Below are 25,728 nucleotides of genomic sequence, written 5' to 3'. Positions count from 1 at the left end.
GGCAGCTCTGCGTATGTGAGTACTGTTGTGGTCAGGTGGCCGTAACCCCTGACTTCTTTCAGATGGGCTGCGAGTGCAAGAGGTGGGCTGCTGAACAGCGGGGTTGTTCTGATGCCAGTGGTCTCCCCCTCTTTGTGCTCCCTCTGTTGCAATCACAGGTGGGGTTGCGGTGGTGATGGCAGTACTGGGGACTCCTGTGGAAACATCAGGCCTCTGGTGCAGCTGCTGTACACGAACAAAGCTTGTACTTCACCCAGCTGGACTATATAGGAGCTGACAGAGTCAGTAGGCTGGCTTTCCCATAGCTCCCATAGCTGTGCTGCTGCCCTCGCTCTTGGAAAGAGGAGGAACAACTGCAACTCAGGGTCTCAGCCAGCCTTTTGTTCTCTGTCTGGGGGTGAGAGAACAGTGACCTGCATTGTCTCTAGTGTCAGGTTCTCAGGCAAGCCAGGAATAGGAGTGCATTCTGTATATTGTATGCATCTTTCTGTCATTGCCCATGTGAAAAAGGGGAAGGACAGAGTAGCTCTGTGAAAGCTGCCGTCTCCCTACGCAGCTACTCAGGCCCTCTGCCCTGTTACTCCCCAGCTTGAGTATGAAGCAAGGGTCACGTGCTGGCATGGGGGAAGGCAGGATGACAGAACAGACTGCACTAGTGGAGAATGATTGTGAAGTGAGAAGCAGTTCTTGTGATTTGCTAGAAAGCAAAGGTCGGCGAAGGAGTGAAAAGTATTACGGAGAAATTTTACGGGGAAAGATGTTAGTGTGGCTAGTAACACTAAGGCCAGAACTTGACTGTTTTCTCTAATTTAGTTTTGCCTTAATGCTTCACATGCAGCATTCTTTTCAGTTAACTATTTTTCTTCTCACTCCTCTTTATGTATATTTATAAAATTTATCAATGTAGTCTCACCCTGAAATTAAAAATTCCAATGTTGACTTTTAAAACCAAATGATTAAACTGAGCTCAGATCCCTGCTTCAGCTGACTATTATTGAAAGGTCCTCGAAATTGCATAAGGCTTTTTTCTTGTAGAATAGTAGCGTGGGATTTACTCTTCACGTTGTTTCATTACACCACTCTCCCTCACTTTAAAGCATTCTTTAAAAATGAACTGGAGAGTCAGTTTTAGCACTAAGGTGGGAATTCATTGCTTGGTGGTGTTTTTTTAAAATTAATTAGCTTTAACATCAGTGGAGAATCAAATTCTAATTTCCAAATACTATCATGTAAGTAGAACCTTAATAGATTCTTGTATCTCTCACAGAAGTAAAGATCTACTGACATTGGTGGAGTTACTGAAGTTCAGCATTCCTGAAAGTGAGATTAACCTCCCAAGAATGCTTTTAGGGATTTCTAAGTACTAGTCATATATGAAGATCGCGTACTAACTGTCCTTTACTCAAAAGTTTAGATTTGCTTCTGTGTCTCTGTTAAGACCTTCGCTTAAGTATTTACTCGGTAAATTAATTCATGTTAATCCTCAATGACTGTAAAGGATCTACTTGTGTTTACAACTGATAACAAAATGATCGTCTTCAAATGATACGATGTATCGGAATATTCTGTTCAGAAAAATCAATATGATTCAAGGGAAAAAAAATCTTTACTAAAACCAGCAAGGAAGCTGAAGTCAATAGGTCTTTCTGTAAGCTATGTATATGGTCTCAAATAGTGGCAGAGTTATGCCTATGCCTAAGAGGTGCTGAAAGAAGCTGGAGTGCTTGATGGTGACTGGTAAAATCCATTGTGACTTCAGTGTAAGTCAGAATAAGTTATTCCTGCTCAGTGTTTTCTAGGCATTCCAAATTCAGACTCAGGTTTGGGGTTTTCCTGGGGGAGTTGTTTGGGAGCTTCTTTATATTATGTATCTACCAGATTAAACCTGCATAAACTACCATATTTAAGGAGGTCTGTAAAAAGGATTCTTTCTGTTGACCTCTTCTGATCTGTGATATTTATAACCACATGCTGCAGAATTGTATTCAGATGGCTATGCAGTTGGATTATTTAGCCATGGGTGTTTCTATTTTCCAAAGTGCCAAAGCTTGGAATATTATGCATGTATGAGATACATCAGGACTGTTTTTCAGTGGGTACGCATTTGAGGTAGAACTTAACGCTCAGTTTAGTAATTCTGTGCTTGCACTGGTATTAACCGTTGTGCTGTCCTTTTCTCTCTTGTCTGTGTTTTAGCCCATATATGGATCTGCAATAAATTCAGGTGTGGAGAGAAGAGGCGACCAGAATATCATTGTTCCTGTTCAGATGATTGTGTGGAAAATAAAGATTGCTGTGTCAATTATTATGCTGTTTGTAAAGGTAAATATCCTCAACAAATTCCTGCAGTCTCTCTTACATGTGCCCGTATTTGTATGAAAGGAGCAAGGACATAATATAATCTTAAAAGCATCCAATAAAATGAAAACATTCGCATTTATCAATAAGAATGTACTGTCTTAAAAAATAAATTGCACTCATTTTTTTAAGGAGAGGCAAGCTGGGTTGAAGAAGAGTGTGAGGACATTACTGAACCTCAGTGTCCAAAAGGGTGAGGATGTTGTATATTTGCATAGCTCTGCTCTTTGCTTACCTTTAATTTCTGAGATTTATTTTCCCTACTGTGCCTTCCTGGGACCTGCTTGCCTTTCTTACCCACAGTAAGAGCAGCTGCCAGACAGAGAAGGGCACCTGTTCAGTTGGCATTTGGTGTAGCGCTTACTAACAGATCGGGTTGCTCTATCCCAGCAGCACTCATGTATCCCAGCACTTGCTTGACTTGCAAGACATGCCTATTCCTGAACTCTGCTGTCTCTCACAGATGTGTGTGCTCTGGGCAGGTCTGCTTTGTGCTAGCCTCATTATTATCCTACATGTACTCCAATACCTGCTGTCCCAAATATTTTGGGACCCATGCAGCAGTCATGGACTCCTAAGACTGCCTCTCTCCCTGGTCACTTCTAAAGACCTTTCCATTTGCTTGCCTGTTCCAGCCCCAGAACTGCAAAATGTGGGCAGATTGCTGTCCCAGTTTCACCAGCAGTGGGACAGCGTTATTTGCAAGCTGTCTGAACTACTTTCTTTAAAAGGTGTAAAATGCTATGGGATCCATGTATTCCCTGGCTCAGCTCCACATTGGGCCCACTCCTGCAAGTCATGTATACACTGTGTGAGAAATGACTCATCTAGTTTATGGCATCAGCACTTGGGCTCAAATAGTACAGCAAAGTTCCCAGCCAGGAAAAAAGCCTGCATTTCTTGTAATGTTTTTGCTGTGGGATCTTCAAATTAATTTTAAAGCTAAAGTTGACTACAAACTGTGATTGCATGTATAAGTTATTAATAGAAGTGACTTAAACATTCTTGATTAAATGTGTTCCACTGGAAAATAGTTTGTTGAATGAGTTAAATTCAGTTACGTTCTTGTCTGAAAAGTGTCAAAAAAAATCAAAACTATTTTCATTTTGATGATTTTGAAATTATGGTTTGCTGTGGATATTTTTAGTAAAGGAAAAACATTTCATTCTGTTCTCATGTCATTACTTTTTTTGACTTATGTTAAGATATTTAAATCGTGCTATGTTTATTCATTGGAGTTATAATATTGTCAAACAAAATACATTTCCTTTTGGAATATTTTTATACCAAATGAGCACTTTTCATTCTGATTCAGAGCAATAACAAACGCTGACACTTCAGAATCTTGTTCAAGACAGAAATTGGAGCTTCTGTCCATCTTGGAGTCCAAGTCCGTGATAAGCTCCCATGCAGAAGGGTGGTAGCCAGGCGGTTCTGAAAGCTTTTGTTGTTAACTTCTATTCTGAGGTGAGGGGCCATTCAGGACTGTGTGCTAGGAACTGACTCTAGGATGCTGATTTCCCTAATGCAAGACTAGGGAGTGTTACCCTCAAGGGGTGGATAAACAAACAAGATCCTTGTGCACATCCACAGTCAAAGTTAACGGCGTGAATGCCGTAGAGCAACTCCTGTTGATGAACTTGTTTTTAGGGTTTTTTTTGTTAGTTTTTTCTGTTCAGCGAATGAAAGGGATGCGTAGTTATGCTACTAAAATTGTTTTAATCCTGGCAAAACCAGAAATGTTGCAATAAAACCCAGCCCAGGAAAAGGTGATGTTTGGTCAAAGTTGAATCAAAGTGTTGACTGAGGCTCATCTCAGACTGTTAGCATACAAGCCTCTCCCAAAACTAACAACTCGGTAAACGATCCACTTCTTCCTATGGTGGGGTAGGCAGGAGTGCAGGTGCCTTAAGCTCAGTGCTCATTTTGAGGCCTCGGGATGTCAGTTCTGACTGTGTGCATATTAGTACAGCATGTTTTGTGGGTTCAAATTGCTGGTTTTGTTCTGTTTTGGTTTTAGTTGGGTTTGCTCTTGTGGTGCAGAATAGACAAAAGACAATGTAATGTTCAATGAGGTGCTTAATCTGAGAAATCCCGCTGATTTCAATGAGACCTATCAAATGCTTAATATTAAGCGTACACCTAAGACTTTCCAAGACTAGGTTCTATGTTATTTAATATGATTATAAAGTTAATGGGCTATAAGATTTCAGGAGTGATCTAGTCCTTCCCACTGTTCTAAGAATGAAATAAAACTCTGAGAATTCAAACCTACTTAAGCAGTTTATCCTAGTGCTTAGCTAGATGGTTTTCCTGATGCCTTAGTACATTTTGCTGCACTTTAAGCCTATTGCTATTTGTTCTGTCTTCGAGCTGGAAGAGCAGTTAATTCCTTTCCTCTCTGCAGATCTCTGCTGTGTATTTGAAGATTGCTATTATGCCTCCGGTTGAGGCTTTACGTACATTTAGTGGGAAGGAAAGCTTTACTTCCTATGCTTTATGGCTGTATATAGGCAGTAGTGTGCGTGGGGAGGGATAGGAAGTTTTCTGTGTAGTATGTTTAGCTTTTCAAGAGGACTTTCTTTTCTTTTTTTCCTTTAATTGTGGTCTAACTTGCCTGTGGTGAGGCAGGTCAGCTTGGCAGCGTGGTCTGCAGTTCTGGGCTCTTGATCATCCAGGCTGGTGAACCTGCTAGACCACAGCAAGCCTGTGTCGCCTGCGTTATGTTTCCATAGAAGACAGTTTATAGGAGGGGATAATTACCATGGCATTTCCTTCAGTTTGGAGTCAGGATGTGACTGTGGCATACATATTTATCCAAGAGCTGTGAAACACCCTTGTCATACTGTTCGGACACAGCTGGCATGAATTGCTGGCAGGGCCAAAGCTTGAGCCTCCCAGGCTTGCTTGCTCATGGTAGCACATTTTTGAAGTAGCAAGTGTAACCTTGGCTACTGACAGGAAAAAGTCATCGAAATTCTTGATATGTCTCAGAACTGAGCTCGGGTCAGTTTGTCTGGGGATTTTACTGGAGCTGTTCCAAAAAGAGTGCAGTTTAACATGGTCTGTCATGCTTTGCTTTCCTGAGCACAGGGCAGGTCACTAACTATGTGAGTTTCAGCATGTGTAGAGTATACAAGAAGTGAAATGGCTGATCTCCCTAGTTGTGGCAATGGTCTGTTTTGCCAAGTTTAATTTTACATGTGTGAGAGGGTCAGTAGCTGGACTCGCAGACAACCAAAACATGTACTTAACAGTTGGTTTACTTGTAAATGCCAAACCAGAAACAGTTGCGTAAAGTCCCTTTCTAAGGAGTTGTTTTAAATATGTTTTTTTAAGTTAGACTTGTTGGTAAGTAATATTGAACGGTCTTTGCCTCAAAGTTCATGTCTTATTGCAGGAAACTTTGCAGCGAAGATTTTTATACCCCTCCATTGGAGGGAATCAATTTATTGGGGAGGGAGTGGAGAAGGTATTTGCAAAAGTTGCAGAGATCAGAATCTGTGGTGCAAAAGTTACTTGTAATATAGGCAAAGGTAGTTCATGAAGTTTCCCCACTCTGTTATGCCAAAGGACTTCAGTCTAGTCTTGGTCAGAAGAAGATAATTTATTTCTTGTTCCCAACTGACTGTCCCTTCTAAGATTTCCAAAAGATGGTATTAAATATACCATATAAATGAAAACCAGGCTACAAACACACATCTTACAAATACATCTTAATGTTTTACTGTGTTTGGGGTGGAGGGTAGGCTATGTAATGGTTCTGACTAAAGTCCTTTCGGCTGAACCGTTGTCCAAATTGTTGATTAAGATTTTCTTAGGATAGACATGTTTCTTGCCTGACTAATCTTCAGTTTAATACAGTCACATTTGTTTGACTGAAATAAGGCTTATAAATGTTGCACTTGTAAATGACTTTGGGGTTTTCTTTGTGGGGTACCTCACTAAAGAAATTGTCCACACTTTAGAAGTATTATTTGTCTTCTATCCTCACTGTTTTATTTTGGGAAAATAAAGTGCAACAAAACTTAAAAGAAACATTTTCATTTTACAATTTGTAAACATAAAAAAGGGAAAAAGAGGTTGCAATTGGCGTGTAAAATATATTTGATTCTTTTATGCAAATCTGTGTTTTTAGTGGTTGTTGCTGCACTGCAGTGATTTTTTTTTTTTTTTGCAGTCTCACATGTCCTTATATCTACAGGTGAAACATAAGATTTTTTTTTTTTTCAAGGAAGAAGTTACTGATGACTATTCCAGTCTGTGGTGCAATGGTTTAAGACTTGCAGTTGGAGAGAAATTGTTTGAACGGGGCTGAAGCTGGGAACAAGTCAAGGCTGGAAAACATAGGTCCTGTGGAGACTGGAAGGGAGGATTTATTTTTGCTAGTTCCAGTGAAATCAGTTTCTGAATCTATCTGTCAAGTTCCAGGCTGAAATACTGTTTCAGTGTTCCAGTAATAGGGCCACATTTTTCAGTTTGGAGATTCATAGTACTTCAGGTACAGAGGAGAGAGTGGTTCAGTTCTTCTTGGTTAAATAATCTTTATAAGATGAAAGGGTAAACATGTGTTTTGCGGTTGCTGATTTAACATATCCTGTACACTACGCTTTCTTACAGTTCAGTGCACTGTGTATGTAAAGAGATAAAGTCCTTTTTTTCAGCTAGATTATAAGTTGTTCAGGAGCAAAGTGAATAAAGGAGAGGTATGGCTTTGCATTGCCTTTTATCTTTCCCTGCTCTTACCTCTGAGTGGGAGGAGGGGAGTTGGAGGGGCTGAGTGTTGCTCCAATGGGACTGATTTCAAGATAAGGAGTACCAAACCCACCAGATAGATCATGTGAGCATCTTGGCTTGTACTTTATTTTATGGGTTTTTGTGAAATCGGACCTTGTCATGATTTGCCTGTGCATGCCCTACTGCAGTCCTCAGCCTGTTTGGGCAGGGTTGCTATGCCAGCCTGTGAGCAGAGGGACTGGATGGGTGGTCTGCTCACCACTGTGCCAGCCTGCGAACCTTCTTCCTTAGGAGGACTTACTTCCTCGGCCTGGTTTGTAGTCCCATAATGAACATCCCCACGGTTTGGGGAAAACTTTATTGAAATAAGTGAAAGGAAATTATTTCTCAGAGTCTGTCTTTTAATACTTCAATTTCTGTTTGTTCAGATTTACCAAGTCTCCGGTGTTACTATTTTCATTGGATGGCTTCAGAGCAGAATATTTGCAGACTTGGGGTGATCTTCTACCTGTTATTAGCAAATTACGTGAGTAGTTTCTTTGTCTAAGCAATATCATGATGTCTTACCTGAAAAATCCATGGGGTTTGCTTGTTCTGCAGATGTAGCTATGCTTACTCTTTTAAATCCTCACTCTTCCATGGAAATTTAAGCTGTTGCCCTATGTGACAACTGTGCACAGAGAACTTGAGGTGAGGGAGGGGGTGAGGAAAGGGCCCTTTGGATTTCCAGTGAAACCCTAAAAATTATTAAGTAGCCCTTGCTATATTTAGGGGGTGGACACTTTTTGCTGTGAGCTTACTTTATCTTTATTTCTTCAAAATAGAGGAAAATACACTTTTTACTCTATATTGTATAGTCTCATTTAGGTTTGGAAAATGGAAAGCAAGGTAGAAAGCATTTCATTGTACTTGGAAAAGAATCATAGAATCACAAATCGTTTATGTTGGAAAAGACCTTTAAGATCATCCAGTCCAACCATTAGCCTACCATTACCAAGTCCACCACTAAACCAATTAAGGGTAGAGTAGCAATTTCATGTTTCCTGGCTTGGTGGCTGGATTATTTTTTAATGAAAGTAAAAACTAGGAATCATTAAGATTGGAAAGGACCTCTAAGATCACCAGTCCAACCATCAACCCAACACCACCATGCTCACTAAACCATGTCTGTAGAGAAGGATGAGATTAGGAACAGATCATGTAGAAGGGCTGGTAGAAATGTGATGAATCTGAGAAAACCTTCATTTAAAAAATGTTTTCAGAAGAAATGAGAGCCTCATAAGTACATATTTTTTCCATAGGTTTTATAGTGTCTTTAACTGAAATTACTTAGACACTACAAAGTTACTTTTCCTGTCCCTATTTTGGCTGTGGTCTGTAAAGAACCGATGGCATTTCTTGTCTGAAAAATAGGCCAATCTTCTTGTCATTCATAAATTACTACCTGGGGTGGCTGGTTTCAGTTTGACTAAAAATAAGTTAGTAAAAATACTTGCTTTTTTTGTACAGTGGTTGTTACAACTTGATCTGTTCCAGAGAGTAACAATTCACAGATGTATTTGAGGTTTTAGCTTTTTTTTTTCCTCCTCTGTGTTAGAATAAAATGGGGCATTTGAAACAACTTCATAACATGCAGTTATCAAAATTTTCAACTGAACAAGACTTTTTGGGCATTGAGAGGAGAGGCTGACTATTACAAATGGTTATAGCTCCGGCTGAGATACAAAATAATGGTGCCACAAAGCATCTGCAGGACTTCCAGGCTGTGATGTCCACTTCCACATGTAAAGTTTCTTCATTCTTTGGTCTGGATAGGCTACAGTGCATCTTCTCTCATTGACTTCTAATAAACTTGTATTTCTGTTTCCACTGAAACCATGATAAATTCTGACTACTAAGAAATACAAATCTTATCAAAGGCACTTCACTTCTCCAGATCCATGGAGTTTTTGATGGTTAAAACTTCATTTTTCAAGGATTCTGAAAACAGGATGTCTAATAATACATGTTTTAGAATAAAATAAGGAACAATCTGGGGAAAAAAATATTATTTCTGCATTATGTGTACAAAAAAAAATGTTCCAGAGTAATGTAGAACTGTAATCTGATAGAAGACTTTTATGGTATGATAAACCACAGGATATCCAGCTTTCTATTGTTACAAAATTTTGCTTTCTGGTCTTCCCGTAAAATGGTGGGTGAGAAACTCAGATAAGGCAAATTTTCTTCAGTGAGAGAAAAATAGTCTCATGAATGAATGAAAGTTGGTGGGTATATATCACATGACACTCTGAAGGCCTGTGGCTTCAACTCTCCATGTGTTCTGTGTCCCATCTATCTGTAGGCACTGAAAATGGTGGAAGCATTCATACTGTAAAGATAAATATTTCTATGCGTGCATAAATACTGCTACAATACTTTACTGTGCAGGAAGGGGTAATAAAATCTCTCTCTCTGTGGTGGGCAAGTAACAATAACAGATAAATTGCTTGACTATTGCTGGAAAAATTGTATTGAATCCTTTTGCTGTTCATAGTTACCCATTTTACAGGACTAGTAAATGTTCAAAAAGAGACACTGTGTATGAATGACAGCACTTAGAAAGCAGTGAAGAGTTATTCACATGAAGTAACTTATCAGACTGCCCAGTTCTTTATGAAATTAGAACCGTGCTAAATCCTGGGATTTTCCTCTTTAAAAAACTTGAGGACAAGTGCAGCATTCTGTTAGATAAAAATATTTCCATTATGTAGTCATGTTAATTCAGCCATGCTTACAATGACATTCTGATATCTCCTTGCAGAAATCCATTAGAGTAGATGCCTGTAAGACAATTTCACTTTTTTTTAGCAAGTTTTATTGTACACACACATGCACACACCCACTCTGCTACCTGTTGAAAGGTGGGCAATTCAGCATGGAGCTGAGGGTTCTCAGTGAACCCAGGCCTAGCCATAATGTGTGCATATGGGGCTCAGAGAAGACATTTTCACATACTTTTATGCTGCGATGTCATAATTTTAAAATAAATCTTTTTGTCTTCAGTTGTCACTAATTAAGATAACAAGCCAAAATATAGATAGATAACTGTTATGGAAGGTCCCCGCAAAACCCACTAGGATTTTGGACAAAACAAAGTTTAAGTGTATTTTTCTCCTATATCTTAAAACAAAACCACCCCAACCTCCCTCCCCACCACCCCCACCAAAAACCTACTATTTGGGAAAACAGCCTCAATAACGGATTTGGAAATGGTTGAAATGCATCAAGTGTGTTGCAGTAGCAAAAAGGGTACAAGTGATGATTTGTTACTACAAAACAGAGACATGGGAGAGGATGTCTGTGTAGCTTTAAAGGATTTCTTTTTCTCACCTGGCTTCTTCTTATCTCAGTTAGCTCAAGTTGATTATTTCAACTGAGATCTAATCAAAAGCCCTAATCCAATGAGTTTAAAGTGCCTTGACACAACACTTCTTGTATTATCAAACTTTTCATTTCTATTTTGTTATACATAATGACCCAGAGGGCCAGTGAGGACGGCCCAGTGGTCTTCTTTCTATAGGATCATTACTTTGAGCATCAGTTGAAGTGGTTTTATCACATAGTATTTTCAAAGTCGTTAATGAAGGCTTTTCATTTTCTTTTTACACCACCCCCCCCCCCCCCCCCCCCCCCCAATATCAGGGTCCATACATTGCCTGTGGAAATTTAGGCACATAACTTCAGTAAGCTTTACTTAAGTGCTTTGGCCTGGCTGATGACTTCATACTGACAAATACTGTGCACTAATCTCCTTAGAAACCTATGATTTTTATATCAAGACAAAGAAAACTTTGAGAGTCATCACAGAATAAGAGTGTAATTTTATATTAAAATGAACAAAAAAGAGAATGCAAAACTAGTAGTGATTTAACAAGTGATCAAGAGAGCCAGGGCACCACTGTGCCAGCAGCTGCTTTATCTCTGGGAGCGTCCAGGGTGAAGTAGCTAGTTGGTCTCAAGCTGCAGACTTCAGTTACCACACACCAGGGCTACTTTGGAGGGTGCGATTTCTTTGATTATTCATTCTTATCTATGCATGCTTTTCATAAGGACTGTAGGCTTTGCTCATGTGACCATTGAAGTCAGTCATTAGGAATATATAAAACTTATATTAATAGTCATTTAGTCCAATTGTAAATGAATACAGGAAGAAGAATAAAGTATTAACCTCAGAATTTTGAAGAATGAAAACTTTCTGTAAATCTCTCTTGTTGTTGGTTTTGTGGTGTTCGGGGTGGGGTTTTTTGGTTTTTTTTTTTAAATAGGCATTTATCTTCATGAGATAAACTTGCAAGCTTTTCCATTTCTGTAATTTTGCTGATTTTCTTTCTTTCTTCTAGAGAAATGTGGAACATACACTTCCAGTATGAGACCAGTGTATCCTTCAAAAACCTTTCCCAATCATTACTCCATCGTCACAGTAAGAATTCCTGTATATTATGTTTCCACTACTGAAGAGACTGTTGATTATCAAGTTGTCTCCATAGGAATAGTACTTTTTTATGGATTATTAACATAATACAATTTCTATTCAGAGTATGAAAATGTATATATTATACTCTTTATCTAACTTAGATTAACAGTCTTTTATATAACACTACAGCTAAATGGTCAGATTTAATCTAAGCAATCCAATCCTTCCAAGACTAGCTGCAAGAATTCCCATATAGGTAGAAGGTCACATCCCTTTACAAGTCCTTATTTGTATAAATATTCCCACTAAATTGCAGTGCTCTTTCTCTTGGAGTGAGAGCAGCCTGACTCTCTTAAACTGCCAGCCTTGTTCCACTTCTTTAAGGTACCTTGGCATGATGCAAAGAAGAATATTAATGAAAGTAAAGATTTGAATATCACATTGATGTTGACTCTGTGATGGACTGTACCCAAACCTGGATAGGAATGTCACAAAGCTGATCTTGTAAATTTATCACCTCCTGCATATATGAGGAAAAAGAAAAATTGAGGTTTTCAGTGCCGAGTGCAGGGCTGGAATCCAGCAGATTCTTCTTAGTTTCATTATGTCAGAATTGAAATTCAATCAAATACTTGAGGATCAGCACCTTCTTTCTTACCTTCCCAGTTTGTCAGGGCTACCTTTTGGTAAGCGAGGAGCACAGGTTCAGGAATGAGATGTTTAATTGTGTAATCGTCACAAATATCAATGATTGAATGTGCAACTAAGAGGCATTAATCATGCCCTGCAGCCATGTGTGAGGGTGTCCCTAAATGCAGTATAGAGCTTTGTCTCAGCTCCCTGTTCTTGTGAAAAGTAGCAGGCGTGGTGTTTGTCAGGGTCCTAATGGTGGTGGTGTTACATCCTTTAAGGTAAAAAGGAACTAGTCTGCTTGAAGGCAGAGCACAAAGTCTGTGAAAACTACCTAACAGCTGTTCCTCTGAGCACTTCTTTTGCTGCTTATGCAGTGGTTATCCCCAGCTAGAGCTTTCACCTGCTGATGTGTAATTCTCCTTTGAAATCCCCAGTTTTTGGTCATGTAAGGGAGGTCCAACACAGGTAATTGCTTTGTCATTCGTACTAAGATACAGCAAATGTGTGAACTGAGATGGTGTCTTTTGGTTTGATCCCAGCGCAAGTTGTTTGCCTTTTTTTTTTTTTTTCTTCTTTTTAATCTCACTGAGAAGCAATTAAGAATTGGAAGGTAGGGCTTGGTGGTAATGGTAGATGCTGTTAAATTTGTGTCTTGAGCTACTGGTGGAGTAGAAGTCGCATATAGATTATTCACTGGACATACTTGTCTAACAGGCATGTTTGTGCAGCTGGAAGGTTCTTTATAACATTGTGACAAGGTATACTCTCAATATTTACAGGGGCTGTATCCTGAATCTCATGGTATAATCGATAACAAGATGTATGACCCCAAAAGAAATGCATTCTTCACCCTTAAAGGTGAAGAGAAGTTCAATCCACAGTGGTACCAAGGACAGCCTGTAAGTATTAATACAATGCTGAGAATGTACACCAGCCTCTTGTTTTGTTACTTAATATCACTTGGAAGCATAGTGATGTTGAAAGAGTACAGAGGGTACTTCTAAGTCAGCCAAGAAGCATTACTCAGCATGATTAGGAATCGCAATACTAGAGCTGCAAAATAACAAATGAAACAGTGTAACAGATTTTGTTGAAACTTAAATGGAGTTTTCTCCTTGGAGAAAACTATCTTAAAATAACTAATAGAGATATCAGATTTTGTTCCTTTTTAAATATGAAGTGGGTTTGCAGTTAACTTCTCTGGGGAAATAGACAGACCAGTTAATTTTAGTAATAAGCAGTAAAAGTTTATACTCTGCCCAAATTACTACTAAGTCTAAAGATGCTGTTTTAAAAGAAAAAGTCTTGGTTCAATCATACAATTATGGTAAATCTGCTGAGACCACCATCAAAATGAAGTGGCATGGGAAAGTTTGGGTGAGTGCTAGCCTGAAGAATAGCAAGGGAAGAGATGCAACTATGTAATAATGTGGGGAGTTTTTTTTTTTTTAATTTATTTATTTTAATTTTTGGAAAGAACACACAAGTGTAGACTTTATGGGCCGCTGAGAAGACTAACTCCACTGGTGGAGGAGTGAGGCAGGAAAACACATAGAAGGCAGACAGAAATCTGCAAATCATGAGATCAGCAGTAAAATCAGAAGAGTTGACCAAAGTCTTGCTCTCACACTTCAGAGTATGTGGGGCATAGGTCCTCAGAACATTCCCACCCCTTCTTGCTTCACAGTTCTTAGAATCATAAAATCAGAGAATCGTTTAGGCTGGAAAAGAGAAAAGACCTTTAACATCATCCAGTCCAACCATTAACCTAGCACTACAAATTCCACACTAAACCAATTAAGGGTAGAGTAGCAATTTCAAGTTTCCTGGCTTGGTGGCTGGATTATTTTTTAATGAAAGTAAAAACTAGGAATCATTAAGGTTGGAAAGGATTTCTAAGATCATCAGTCCAACCATCAACCCAACACCACCATGCCCACTAAACCATGTCCCAAAATGCCACGTCTACCTGTTTTTTGAACACCTCCAGGGATGGTGACTCCACCGCCTCTCTGGGCAGCCTGTTCCAATGCTTGACTACCTTTTCTGTGAAGAAATTTTTCCTAATATCCAACCTAAACCTCCCCTGATGCAGCTTGAGCCCATTTCCTCTTGTCCTATCGCTAACTACATGGGAGAAGAGACCAACACCCACCTCACTACAACCTCCTTTCAGGTAGTTGTAGAGAGTGATAAGGTCTCCCCTCAGCCTCCTCTTCTCCAGGCTAAACAACCCCAGTTCCCTCAGCCGCTCCTCATAAGACTTGTTCTCCAGACCCTTCAACAGCCTTGTTGCCCTTTTCTGGACATGCTCCAGCACCTCAATGTCTTTCTTGTATTGAGGGGCCCAAAACTGGACACAGTATTCCAGGTGTGGCCTCATCGGCGCTGAGTACAGGGGGACAATCACCTCCCTGCTCCTGCTGGCCACAGCATTCCTGATACAAGCCAGGATGCTGTTGGCCTTCTTGGCCACCTGGGCACACTGCTGGCTCATGTTCAGCTTCCTGTCTACCAACATCCCCAGATCTTTTTCAGCCAGGCAGCTTCCCAGCCACTCTTCCCCAAGCCTATAGCGTTGCATGGGGTTCTTGTGACCCAAGTGTGGGACCTGGCACTTGGCCTTGTTGAACCTCATACAGTTGGCCTCAGCCCCTTGGTCCAGCCTGTCCAGATCCCTCTGCAGGGCCATCCTACCCTCCAGCAGATTGACACTCCCACCCAGTTTGGTGTCATCTGCAAACTTACTGAGGATGCACTCAATCCCCTCATCCAGATCATCGATAAAGATGTTAAACAAGACTGGCCCCAAAACTGAGCCCTGGGGAACACTGCTCGTGACCGGTCACCAATTGGACTTAACTCCATTCACCACAACTCTCTGGGCTCGGCCACCCAGCCAGTTTTTTACCCAGCAAAGAGTGCACCCATCCAAGCCATGAGCCGCCAGCTTCCTTAGGAGAATGTCTTGAGACATTTCCCCTTCCTGCTGTTCAGCCATGGTTCTACCATTGCATTACTGCTCCATCCATGGGAGCTCATGGTTCCTACTTCTGTCCTGGCTCCTCCTGGTGTAGCAGCAGAAGGGGTGCAAGTGTTTGCCATAAGGAATCAGGCTGCAAGGTATATCTGGACTGCAGATAGCAATGACGTGCAAGATTGACTGTCTGGAGCACTCCACTTACATTTTTATGTTTTGATCTTGCTGAAAGGTGCAGACATGGTGGGGGTGGTAGCAGATCTGGCAGTTACTCAGCTAATTCAGTGACCTGCACTAATGATGGTGATCTTCTCCTGCAGATTTGGCTAACAGCTATGTACCAAGGTTTAAGAGCGGGTACGTTCTTTTGGCCTGGGTCAGATGTAGCAGTTAATGGAACCTTTCCAAACCTGTATGAAAACTACAGTAGGTACGTAAACTCCCGTGTCTTAGATGAATAGTTTACTTTAAGTGTTGCAATGGGGCAGACGCCAGAGAAAGCATAATTTTTTTTTCCCCTGCTTTTCGAAATAGTTGTACACAACATGAAAAAAAGTTAGGATCCAATTAATTTTGTTTGTGTAATGCAGATTCTTTGTCTAATCGTTTTGTCATTCCGCAGCAAACATTTTACAGGAAGGATGTGGAAAAAATCAGCTTTAAGAGCAGCCAGATTTGAAGCTTTAGTGCTTTTCTGTTTCTAATTATAAAAATGTTTTGTGGGTGTGTTTAGTCATTCAATCAAAACCTCTCATACAGTGAGTGGATCAGGTCTTGACATGATATTGTCCATGAAAACTAATGTTTTACTGTTGACTGTGGTAAATTGTTCCAATGTAAAATTATTTTCATTGCAAATTTTGAAAATATTTCACATTAAGGCAGTCATATTTCAGGTAGTGATTTCTGTTCTCTGCAATTAAACATTTTCTGGCTAATGAAAATTCTACATAAATCTGTTTATCGCCACTTTATTTAACAATCTCAAATCTTGCCTGGGAAATCAGGCTTTTAATTTCTGTCTTAGGATCATTTTTGCTTCCTACACCCTTCATATAGCATGGATATTCTGATTCTTGACTTACTGCCTACGTTTTTTTTTTTTTCCTCTAGAAACTTGCACATTGTTACTTGAACTTGTGTTAAATAGCTGAATTACTAACTTTGTGGGTGCCTTGTGTTGTTACAGGTCAACATGCTTATTGTTGTTCTACTCCAGTAGTTGATATAGAGCATCTACTTTGTGACATAGTATGAGAACTTGTATTCAAACTGTTTAAACATTTAAGAAACAAAACAAAAAAACACCACCAAATCAAAACTTTTTCAAAACATAATACAGGAATGAAAACCTGCATGAGATTTTGCACCCAGAAGCCAATTATTCTTTGTGTAATAAACACAAGCAATATTGGAAGCTTTATTCTAATCAGATTGCAATCAATGGGGACAATATTCAAGGGAGTTTTAGATCGGGCCATTAACTACTGTAGAGTCACAGGAAATTAGCATGGATCAGCTTGCATCCTACTAAATAGCCATTAATGGCATCCAGTTGAACTCAATTTTCTCTGCTAAAGTACATTGATTTTGTAATGTGTGACTAAAATTTTTTAGCTCTTGGAAATACATGGTTGGCTGATCTTGTGTTGTTCTGATACAGCTCAATCCCCTTTGAAGAAAGGGTGATAACTGTTCTTCGCTGGCTGCAGTTACCTGAAGAAGAAAGGTAGGTATACAATCGCAAGTGTAAGTTCCTGCTCAAGTGGTATTGCAATGAATTACTTTGTTTAAAACAGAAATCATGTTTACAATATCTTATGCATTATTCTAAAAATGTTAAAGTATTATTTAATGCAAGCCTGTTTCTATGACGGAAACCTTTTTTTTATTAAGTTATGTTTCTCTGTTTCCCTTTAATGTGTCCTTCTTCTGAATGATAGTGTTGTTTCCAATATTTGATATCCATTGTTTAAATATAATTTCTTCAAACTGTCTCAACGTGTATGTAAAATATTACATTTTTGGTACTGTTTGATATAGACCACACTTTTACACTCTGTATTTAGAAGAACCAGATTCCTCGGGCCATAAGTTTGGACCAGTAAGCAGCAGAGTAAGTAGTTTTGTAGCTTTTTGTTTTGTTTTAGTTTGAAGCTTTGCTCTGACTCTATAATAAACTTCCATAATTCATGTTAGATTAACCAAATAGGTTCAGTATGCTTATTAGGAAAAAAATTGTGAATAGACAGCCCAGCCATAATTAACATTGATATAAAGCACGTAATAGCCTGTTTAGTAAGTCTAATTTTTATTTTCTTATTGAAATAACTTCTAAATTGTCAAAGCATGTTTGGGTATGTCTTGTATGTTGTTTTATCTGCTCCTACTAATTCTTTGTGTTGATTTTACGGCAGGGGTGAGGGGGACAGAAAGTTTGTACACTTTCAATTTAGCAAGAACAGAGGTTTTTATAGCAATGGTCCAAGTCTTGGTGGTTAAGTATTCATGTTATAATTATCATTCATTTTCCCCCAGTCTCTGTGCAAAGGTTAGATTAACATTGGTCTTATCTCCCTGCAGTTAGCTTTTATGCCCTCTTGGAAAGAGGGTGAAAAAAGGGATGTTCACACCATCACAGTCTGTGGTGTACCTATTGCATAAATAAGAAGTCTTTGGGACTGCTCCTGTTTTCAAAAATAGCTTTACATTTTAGTAAACCAAAGTGAAAAATGCAAAGGAAAAAGCTCTTGGAAATTCAGGAACATCATAAAATTCTCTCATCTTGAATGGTCAGGAAGTTTGGGCATCTTAACTAGGTATTTAACCTCAGTGGTGACAACAGTAAAAAGCTCTTGCCAATTTCTCTTGAGGTGTGAGCAGTTACTATTCCTGTAAGGAACTGTAAGATGAATGTACGTCCCCAGTAAAGTAGTAGACAACTAATTGGAACTGCAGTATAGGAATGTGTTTAAATTGGTTATCCTTTTCTTTGGTTCCTAAGTGGATCTGAAATTCTGTACGTCAGGAATGCTCTGGAGAGAAAGACCCTGAGGGTTTGTCTATAGTCTCCCCAGGAACATCTCATCTTTGTTCACACAAAGCAAGAGAGCTTATACTAGTTAGTTCAATGAGGTAACAGAATGACTTCATTTAAAAATACTTTTTTTGTTTTGTTTACTCAAAAGTATCTGCAGTGGCTGTGCTTACGCAAGTGAGCTTGAATGCCAGACCCCGGATCACGAACAGAGCTAGACTGGTAGCTTGTTCTTTGGCTTTTTCAGTCCCTTTAAACTAGTTTGCTCTGAGACTAATATCCAGTCACAATTGCAAGGGCAGTTTGCTCCAGGGTCTCTCCCAACAGGGATTTTGAGGAAGAGTGCCACAGGCTTGGCTTCCTCTATGCTCCTCAGCCCTCTGGTATTCTTCCATCAGCACCTGCACGCTCAGGCATTCCCTCTTGTCCTCGGTTGTGCCCCTGGTAATACAACAAACATCCTCTATTTCATGCTTTAAAACCACCCTCACTGGCTATAATCTGGGGTGGTGTTTTAGAGTTTTTGGGTTTTTTTGTTTTTAACATCTTCAACTGAAATAACACATAAAAATGTGTAGCTGTGTCTTAGTATGGTCTGGGGCTCAGAAAAAATTGGGGCCAAGAGCTGTATAGTGTAGATATAGCCAGTCTTCTGTAGATGAAGGTAGCCCTGAGCAGTGCAGGTGCTAGGCAGTCTGCAGGCTCCCATTTTTGTTTGGCTGTACAGGTGTACCTGTTGAGTCCATTCTCAATAGATGTAAAGACTGTGCATGTAAAGGGTATAGAACTGAGAGAAGTAGCAACAGACAAAAAGCAGGTTTAGTTGAGAATGCTGTAATCTGCTGTCCTCACAGTTCCTCCTGTTAGTGTGTGCTATATGTACTCCCTGTCATGAGTTTGGGGGTTACACCACAGTTTTAGGTCCCCTGTATCCTTTGTTTATGTCTGGACTGCATCTAGCCTTGAATGGTCTGTAATAAGAGCTTCTTATTCTTCATTAGCATATACTGTTAAAGTTTAAATTTATTCACTGTCCCTAGAAATAAATTTTATTTTTTAATTTAAGTCATTAATGCTTGCTTTACATTCCTATTTTTGTCCTGCAGGTCATTATGGCATTACAGAGAGTGGACAACATAGTAGGGATGCTGATGGATGGTCTTAAACAAATGAACTTGCATAAATGCCTGAACCTTATTTTTATATCAGATCACGGTAAATTCAATTTTATAAAATATATCAGAATTTTGAAGGGCTGTTTTTATGAAGTAATGTTCTGAGTTTATGCTTTCATGTTTCTGGCAAAGTTAAAGAAGCAGCTAATACCTAGAAATTACATTTTATATTATGAAGATTGTGTGAGAGATAATCAGTATTGGTGAGAATCAGACTATTTTATGGGGGGGGGGGGGGGCGGGTGGGAAGAAGTGGAGAACTTAGGGAAGGAATAAATAATTTTCATATGTTATTCCTAAATCCTCCCCTGATCATTACCAGCTGATAAAAGAAATAGAATAAAAGATGTGAATTGTAACAAATAGATGTAATTTTATTCTGTCTTTTAACTACACTACACAGCAATAGTTTGTGAATTGCTGAAGTGAAAATAAAAGCCACATCTTTCTTTCAGTTATCAGATCCCTTATGCATTATTAGAAGTTGTGAATATGAAACTTTTATTTCTGTAATAGCTTTTCTATATTTCTGGAATTATTTCTGCAAGTTATGTATTTTACCAATAATTTTTTTTTCTGCTTCTTTTCCTGACAAACAAGTCAAAGTCCCTTTGACTTCTGGAAACTGATAAGGAACCCTGGGAGAAAGATCAGTCCATAATTGCTCTGCTTATTGGGTATTTCTCTAGACATGTTACTGAATATTGGGTATTGGGCTAAGTGAATATTTGGTCTGACCATTACTATTGTTCTTAGGCTTATAAGATTTCTTCCTTTCAGAGAAGAAAATTTGTCTATTTAATTGGAGTGTCTTTCTCAGATGAGGAAATGGCTGATTGTGTCTATGTAATGTTTTGTTTTCTTCAGTACATGAGTATTATGGTCTCCTTGGGTCAGATGTCTTGGGGTCGCTGATAAAAAGACCTGAGAAATTACATTTCTGACTCCTACAACTTAAGTTACATGTCTCCTCGGCAAGGCTACTCCTGCATTGATATAGCCATTTAAAAATAAAATTTATTTCCTTTTGTAGGGATGGAAGCAGGGAGCTGCAGAAAAACAGCATATCTGAACACCTATCTGGATGATGTTCAAGATTTCATAGTAGTACCTGGTCCTGCAGCTCGTCTAAGACCTAATAATGTTCCAGATGAGTATTTCTCTTGTATGTAATTGCTAAACTAATTTTTGTTACTCAGTTATACACTTTTGTACTTCATGAATACAAACTTAGATCCACATATTCCATTGGTAACGCTGAGTGAAGGTGAACTAGGGACAGCCTGGATAATGATGAAGAGGAAATACGGAGTAGTGCACCTGTGCTTTTAAAGACCATTTGACTTTGCAGGTCTGAAAGTGTATTTGAATCCTATGGATTGCTTTTGTGGGCTACCTCAGTGACCAACTGCAAATGCTCTTGCCTTGTGAATGGCATTGCTTTGAATCAGATCTTTGGTACTCAAGAGAGCCCCAAAATCCCCTCCTCATGTCGCACCTCATTTCCTGATTTACCAGTTTATGTGTAGATTTGCTATATTTCTGTCTTAAAGGAATGTTAAAGTGTTACTATCTTTTACGTGTTATTTTATGAGTATTATATTTCCTAGTTATTAAAACATGGCCTAATGGCCTGACAGCAGTTGAGTAAACTGCAAATAAACATAGATAATAAATTGGAGTAAAAACTAATGAATGCTTACAAATTTTAAACTTTGATTCATTATGCAGTCTCATTTCAGCTGAACACTTAATGCCTGCAGTTTTTGCTACTTTTAAATGTAGAATACAGGCATTTCCTTCATGTTTCATGGGGTTTTTTTGTATCTAGATTATTGTTCTCCATGCCCTTTAAAACTTGTAGGCCTCAACCCCAGTGACTTTTAAGTTCTGTTTACTTCATTGTTTGATGCTATTCTAAACTGTTTTAAATGTTTCCTTGGTGAATATGGGAGTCAAATGCAGTTCCAGGTTCTCCCTGGAGAAACAAGTTCAGGAAGAAGAAAAGTAGAGTATCTCTTTTTGACATTTGCACTGTTTTCATGAAGTAGCATAGCTGTCTTTGTAGCACTGTATATACCTACGCGGGAATTATTAAAGGTTCCCTTGCCAGTGTAATCCTTTATGTATTTTAGTCAAGCATTGGATATCAGACTCAGGGCAGAGTAACTGTGTGAAATGCAATGGGCCTGTGTTATACAAAATATCAAACTAAATGATGTAATGGTCCCTTTTGGCTTGAGTCTAAGCATTTGAATCTTAGCCAGCTTGCACTTGGCTATCTTTCTAAGGATGCTTGCCAGATAAAACTGCTGTCCTAATATTTGTATTTGTTTCTTTTTCCTTAGAAGTTTATTAGCAAGCAGGACAAATCCAGCTTGATTAGCACAACATTTAGTTGCCTCTTTTGTGAAAACTTACTTCTTGGATTATTTTTCTAACTGCGGCAAATATAGCTTAAAATTTTAAAGCTGTAAATAAGTAAGCAAAGGGAGGAGAGACTGTAAACTAAAACTTCATTAAAAGCAATAGCTTGACAGTTTAGTGATTGTTTTGCTCCATATGGTTTTCATTCTGGAAAAATAATTTCTTATGTCCAGAAATTTTTTGAAACTAAGCTAATTATATTATGTGCTGGGAATGCTTTCATTTTACATCTTATTTTTTTTAACTTAGGTGACTAATTCTTACATATGATTCTTCCAGTTAATTATGAAGGCATTGTCAGAAACCTCACAGTAAGTGTCATCTTGTTTTAGCTTATTTTCTGCTGACATTTACAGGTATTTTATAGCATCAGCTGTTTGCTGGGCTACTTGCATAGCATCTGGACTTTGGTGACCTTCCGTATGCTGTACAGTTAACAACAACAAAAGTAGTTCCACGCAGGGGAAGGGAAGGTCAAAGTTGAGTAAGGTGTCATATGGCTATTGTGGTTGTGCATTAACTAAGGTTTTTTTGTTCATTTCTTTTCACTCTTACCTAGTACTGTATCATGTTGCTCTTCAAACAGGAAAACTTGTGTATCTGGGCCATGCTGGTTGCAGGCCAAATCAGTGTAAAGCTCAGCTCCACTTCCTGGACAAGCATAAGATTTTCTTGCTCACACCTTTTTGATAAACAGCTTTGAGAGAGGATATTGATTCTTTTTTGCCAGTTCCAGCTTAAGGAATTTTGCTTTTCTGCTCTATACCTAGCTTCTGTTCTCATCCCTGCACCACAATCTGTTTGCCTCTTAGTTGTGCAGACACTGCTGTCAGTGGGACCTGTGCTGTTTGTATAGATGACTTAACTATGTAAAAATTCCACTGTTACAGTTGAGGGGTTTTTTTCTTTGGTTGGGGTGTTTTTTGGTGGTGTGTTTTTTGTTTTCATTTTGGGTTGGGGTGGTGGGTTTTTTTTTGGTTTTTTTTTTTTTTTTAGATCATGAATGGATCTTTGAATATCTGTTACATTCTATATTATAGAGCTGTAGAGTTATTGCACTGGATAGTCTCCTATCACTTGAAAGTATCATGATGTTCATGTCTCAGTGTAATTCTTTATTAATTCTAAGCAGTACTGTTTGGTTCTGTATAATTGTAAGCTGTAAAAAAAAATAAGTTATGTCTGTAATCCAATATAAATAGTCTTCTAATAACTATGGAATGCAAAACTAGTCAGTATTTGTTAGTTATTAATATTTATGTCCCAGACCATATGACTCCAAACCTGATGGAGTCCTGTTGTCCTTAGTGGAAGTTATTGCAGAGCCTTAACAATTGAAGTGCTTTATAAGAACTACTGTACAAGAATGACATAAGCAAAAGTTTGGCAAAAAATACATTTTACATCTTAATTTAAACATTTCAGTGCATAGAACCAAATCAGCCTTTCAAAGCTTATATGAAACAGCTGCTACCCAAGCGTTTCCATTATTCCTATAATGACCGGATTGAGCCATTGCACTTTTATTTAGACTCCCAATGGCAGCTTGCTAGGTAAGTTACAGTTTTCAGTACTTAATTATAGAGCAAATAATTTCTTGGTTTCTCATAGCTTTTTCTCTTCCAGATGCTTAGAGTTTAATAGTAACTAATGAAGCCTGGTATTCTTGTTTGTCATAGCGAAGGGACATTGCAAAGAAACAATGCGTGCTTTTCTCTACACTTTTTGCTGGCCTGAGGAGGCTCAATTCTAAACTGGCAGCTATAGATACTCTCCTTGCTGAGTATGCACATAGTGGCAGGTTTTGTGACATAAATGTTAGAAACTAAGGTCCCCATTGTCAGATACTTGACCACATCTTGCCATGTTTTAGGAATTTCCAAAGTGAGTTTTGAAAGCTAAGACCATGCCTAACTACTTGGTTGAATCAGTTTTCTGAGTGATCCACTGGCATACTTTGAGCTTACTGAACCCACTGTTGTTAATTACCTTACATGTTGAGACTGATGGATTTACAACTCCCAGAATAATGGCATCTGCTATAATAATATAATTTTGAACACCTCTGTGATACTGCAGGGCTTTCATCAGGAAAGAGTTTTTCAGTCCACGTATTCAATAAGTCCTGCTGTATAACACTGTAAACATGTGCAAGTCATGCAAATCAGGTTTGGGTCACTAGAAACTGTACAGATTTAAATAATATATATGGACCTGGACAATACAGGAGAGTTGTTTTTATTAGACTGTAAGATGCCTGGCTGAATGCTCTAAATTACATTACATTTTTTTTAATTAAAAATCAACCAACAAAAAAAAAACCCTTAAGAAACTACTTATAAAAAGTACTGTAAAGTTCTGTTACCCAAATGACAGTGAAGTGAAAATCTGTTATCTTAAGAACAAACACTTTGTTCATGTGTCATCTGATACTTGACTTTAAATGACTGTGGTGGACACTTGAGAGTTCCAAAGGGATAACATTTGCAGAGAAAATTACCATTCTGATTTTAAAGGCATTCTCTTCAAGAGCTTAAAGACTTTCTATTCCCTGTGGACAAGCCTCTAAAAATCTTTAAATAGACAAGTAAACAATGTATCACGGAATGTATTTTATACTGATATGGTTTGTAAAGTGTGAGTTATATAAATTGTGAATTTTTAATAGGAAACCGCTTGAGATTAAAAGCTGCACAGGTGGATTCCATGGCTCAGACAATCGCTTCCCCAGTATGCAGGTGAGACTCAAACTTATGCTAGCTTTTATGTTTAGCTCCTATTTCTGAATGTTGTGGTTGCTGGGTGTTGAGTGTTGTGGGGGTTTTTTGGGTGGAGTTTTGTTTTGTTTGTTTGGTTTTTTTGTAAGATCTGTGGCACTATTCCATCTGCAATTAAAGAAATTGGGCATTTGGATGATTGGTATTGTGATGTGCTGGGTAACCCACACAGGTTGGGATTCTGTTGTCATAAGAGTTGGGCAAAAACCTAACAGGACTTATCCTAGAGATTTCACTGTGGTGGTAAGAGTATAAAGTTGCGCCAATTTGCTTTGTTGTAACATTAAAAGCAGGAAAGGAGAGAACTTGTCTCATCAAATCCTCAAATACAGTAATTGTAGATCATAAGAGAATTCAGACTGGAAGGGACCTTGGGAGGTCTCTAGTCCCACCTCCAACACAAAACAGAGTCAGCTGTGAGATCAGACCAGGTCACTCAAGGCTTTATGCACTTGCATCCTCAAACTGCCAAGGGCAGAGGCTCCACAACTTCTAACCAACCCATTCCACTGCCTGACTGTCCTCATTGTATAAATCTGTTGAATTATAGCCAGCCAGAACCTTTCTTGTTTCAATTTATGCCTGTTGTCTCTCTGCCTCCTACTGTGTAGCACTGAAGAGCATGGCTCTATCTCCTTGATGACCACCCTGTAGGTACCGGGGGACTGCTGTTAAGTCCACCTGAAACAGTCTCTTCTCCATGCTGAACAAGCCCTGTTCCACTTCACAGGGCAAGAGCTTCAGACCCCAACCAACTTGAGGGCTCTTCACTGAGTTTGCGATGATTGTTTATTGATGCCATTCTTATGGTGGAGGTGGAGTATCCCAGTGTGGCCTAAAGAAATGCCAAGTAGAGATGGATAATCCCTTCCCTCAACCTGCTGGCTGAACTTCTGTTTTATACAGCATGGGATGCTGTTGGCTTTCATTGCTGCCAGGGTGTGCTGCTGGCTCATGGTTGGCTTGCTGTCCACTAGGTCACCCAGGCCCTTGCAAGCAAAGTTGTTCCCTAGCCAGCCAGTCCCCCAGTCTGTAAAGGTAGTCCATTCTTTGTTTTTGGGGATGCCTAAGAACAGAAGTAGCAGGCTTAAACTGCAATGAAGAAGAGCTGACTTGGTTATTAGAAAACTTATTTAACCATTCATGAG

At 38.9% G+C, this 25,728-nt stretch overlaps 1 protein-coding gene across 1 annotated transcript in view; it reads left to right on the top strand.

The window, feature by feature from the left end:
• Positions 1–25,728, top strand: part of ENPP1 (ectonucleotide pyrophosphatase/phosphodiesterase 1) — a 57,890-nt gene that overhangs the window by 17,772 nt on the left and 14,390 nt on the right. Inside the window, exons 4-16 of the mRNA XM_075707616.1 lie at positions 2,197–2,322; positions 2,491–2,551; positions 7,524–7,621; positions 11,478–11,557; positions 12,964–13,083; positions 15,485–15,594; positions 16,828–16,893; positions 17,208–17,280; positions 19,308–19,416; positions 20,410–20,541; positions 22,083–22,114; positions 23,229–23,356; positions 24,472–24,541. Coding sequence (XP_075563731.1) covers positions 2,197–2,322; positions 2,491–2,551; positions 7,524–7,621; positions 11,478–11,557; positions 12,964–13,083; positions 15,485–15,594; positions 16,828–16,893; positions 17,208–17,280; positions 19,308–19,416; positions 20,410–20,541; positions 22,083–22,114; positions 23,229–23,356; positions 24,472–24,541 — 1,205 coding nt within the window. The remainder of the gene's footprint in view (positions 1–2,196; positions 2,323–2,490; positions 2,552–7,523; positions 7,622–11,477; positions 11,558–12,963; positions 13,084–15,484; positions 15,595–16,827; positions 16,894–17,207; positions 17,281–19,307; positions 19,417–20,409; positions 20,542–22,082; positions 22,115–23,228; positions 23,357–24,471; positions 24,542–25,728) is intronic.

The sequence above is a fragment of the Pelecanus crispus genome, chromosome 3 (assembly GCF_030463565.1).
Source record: "Pelecanus crispus isolate bPelCri1 chromosome 3, bPelCri1.pri, whole genome shotgun sequence".
In the NCBI taxonomy this organism is placed as follows: domain Eukaryota; kingdom Metazoa; phylum Chordata; class Aves; order Pelecaniformes; family Pelecanidae; genus Pelecanus; species Pelecanus crispus.
This window is presented reverse-complemented; position numbering and strand designations above follow the sequence as displayed.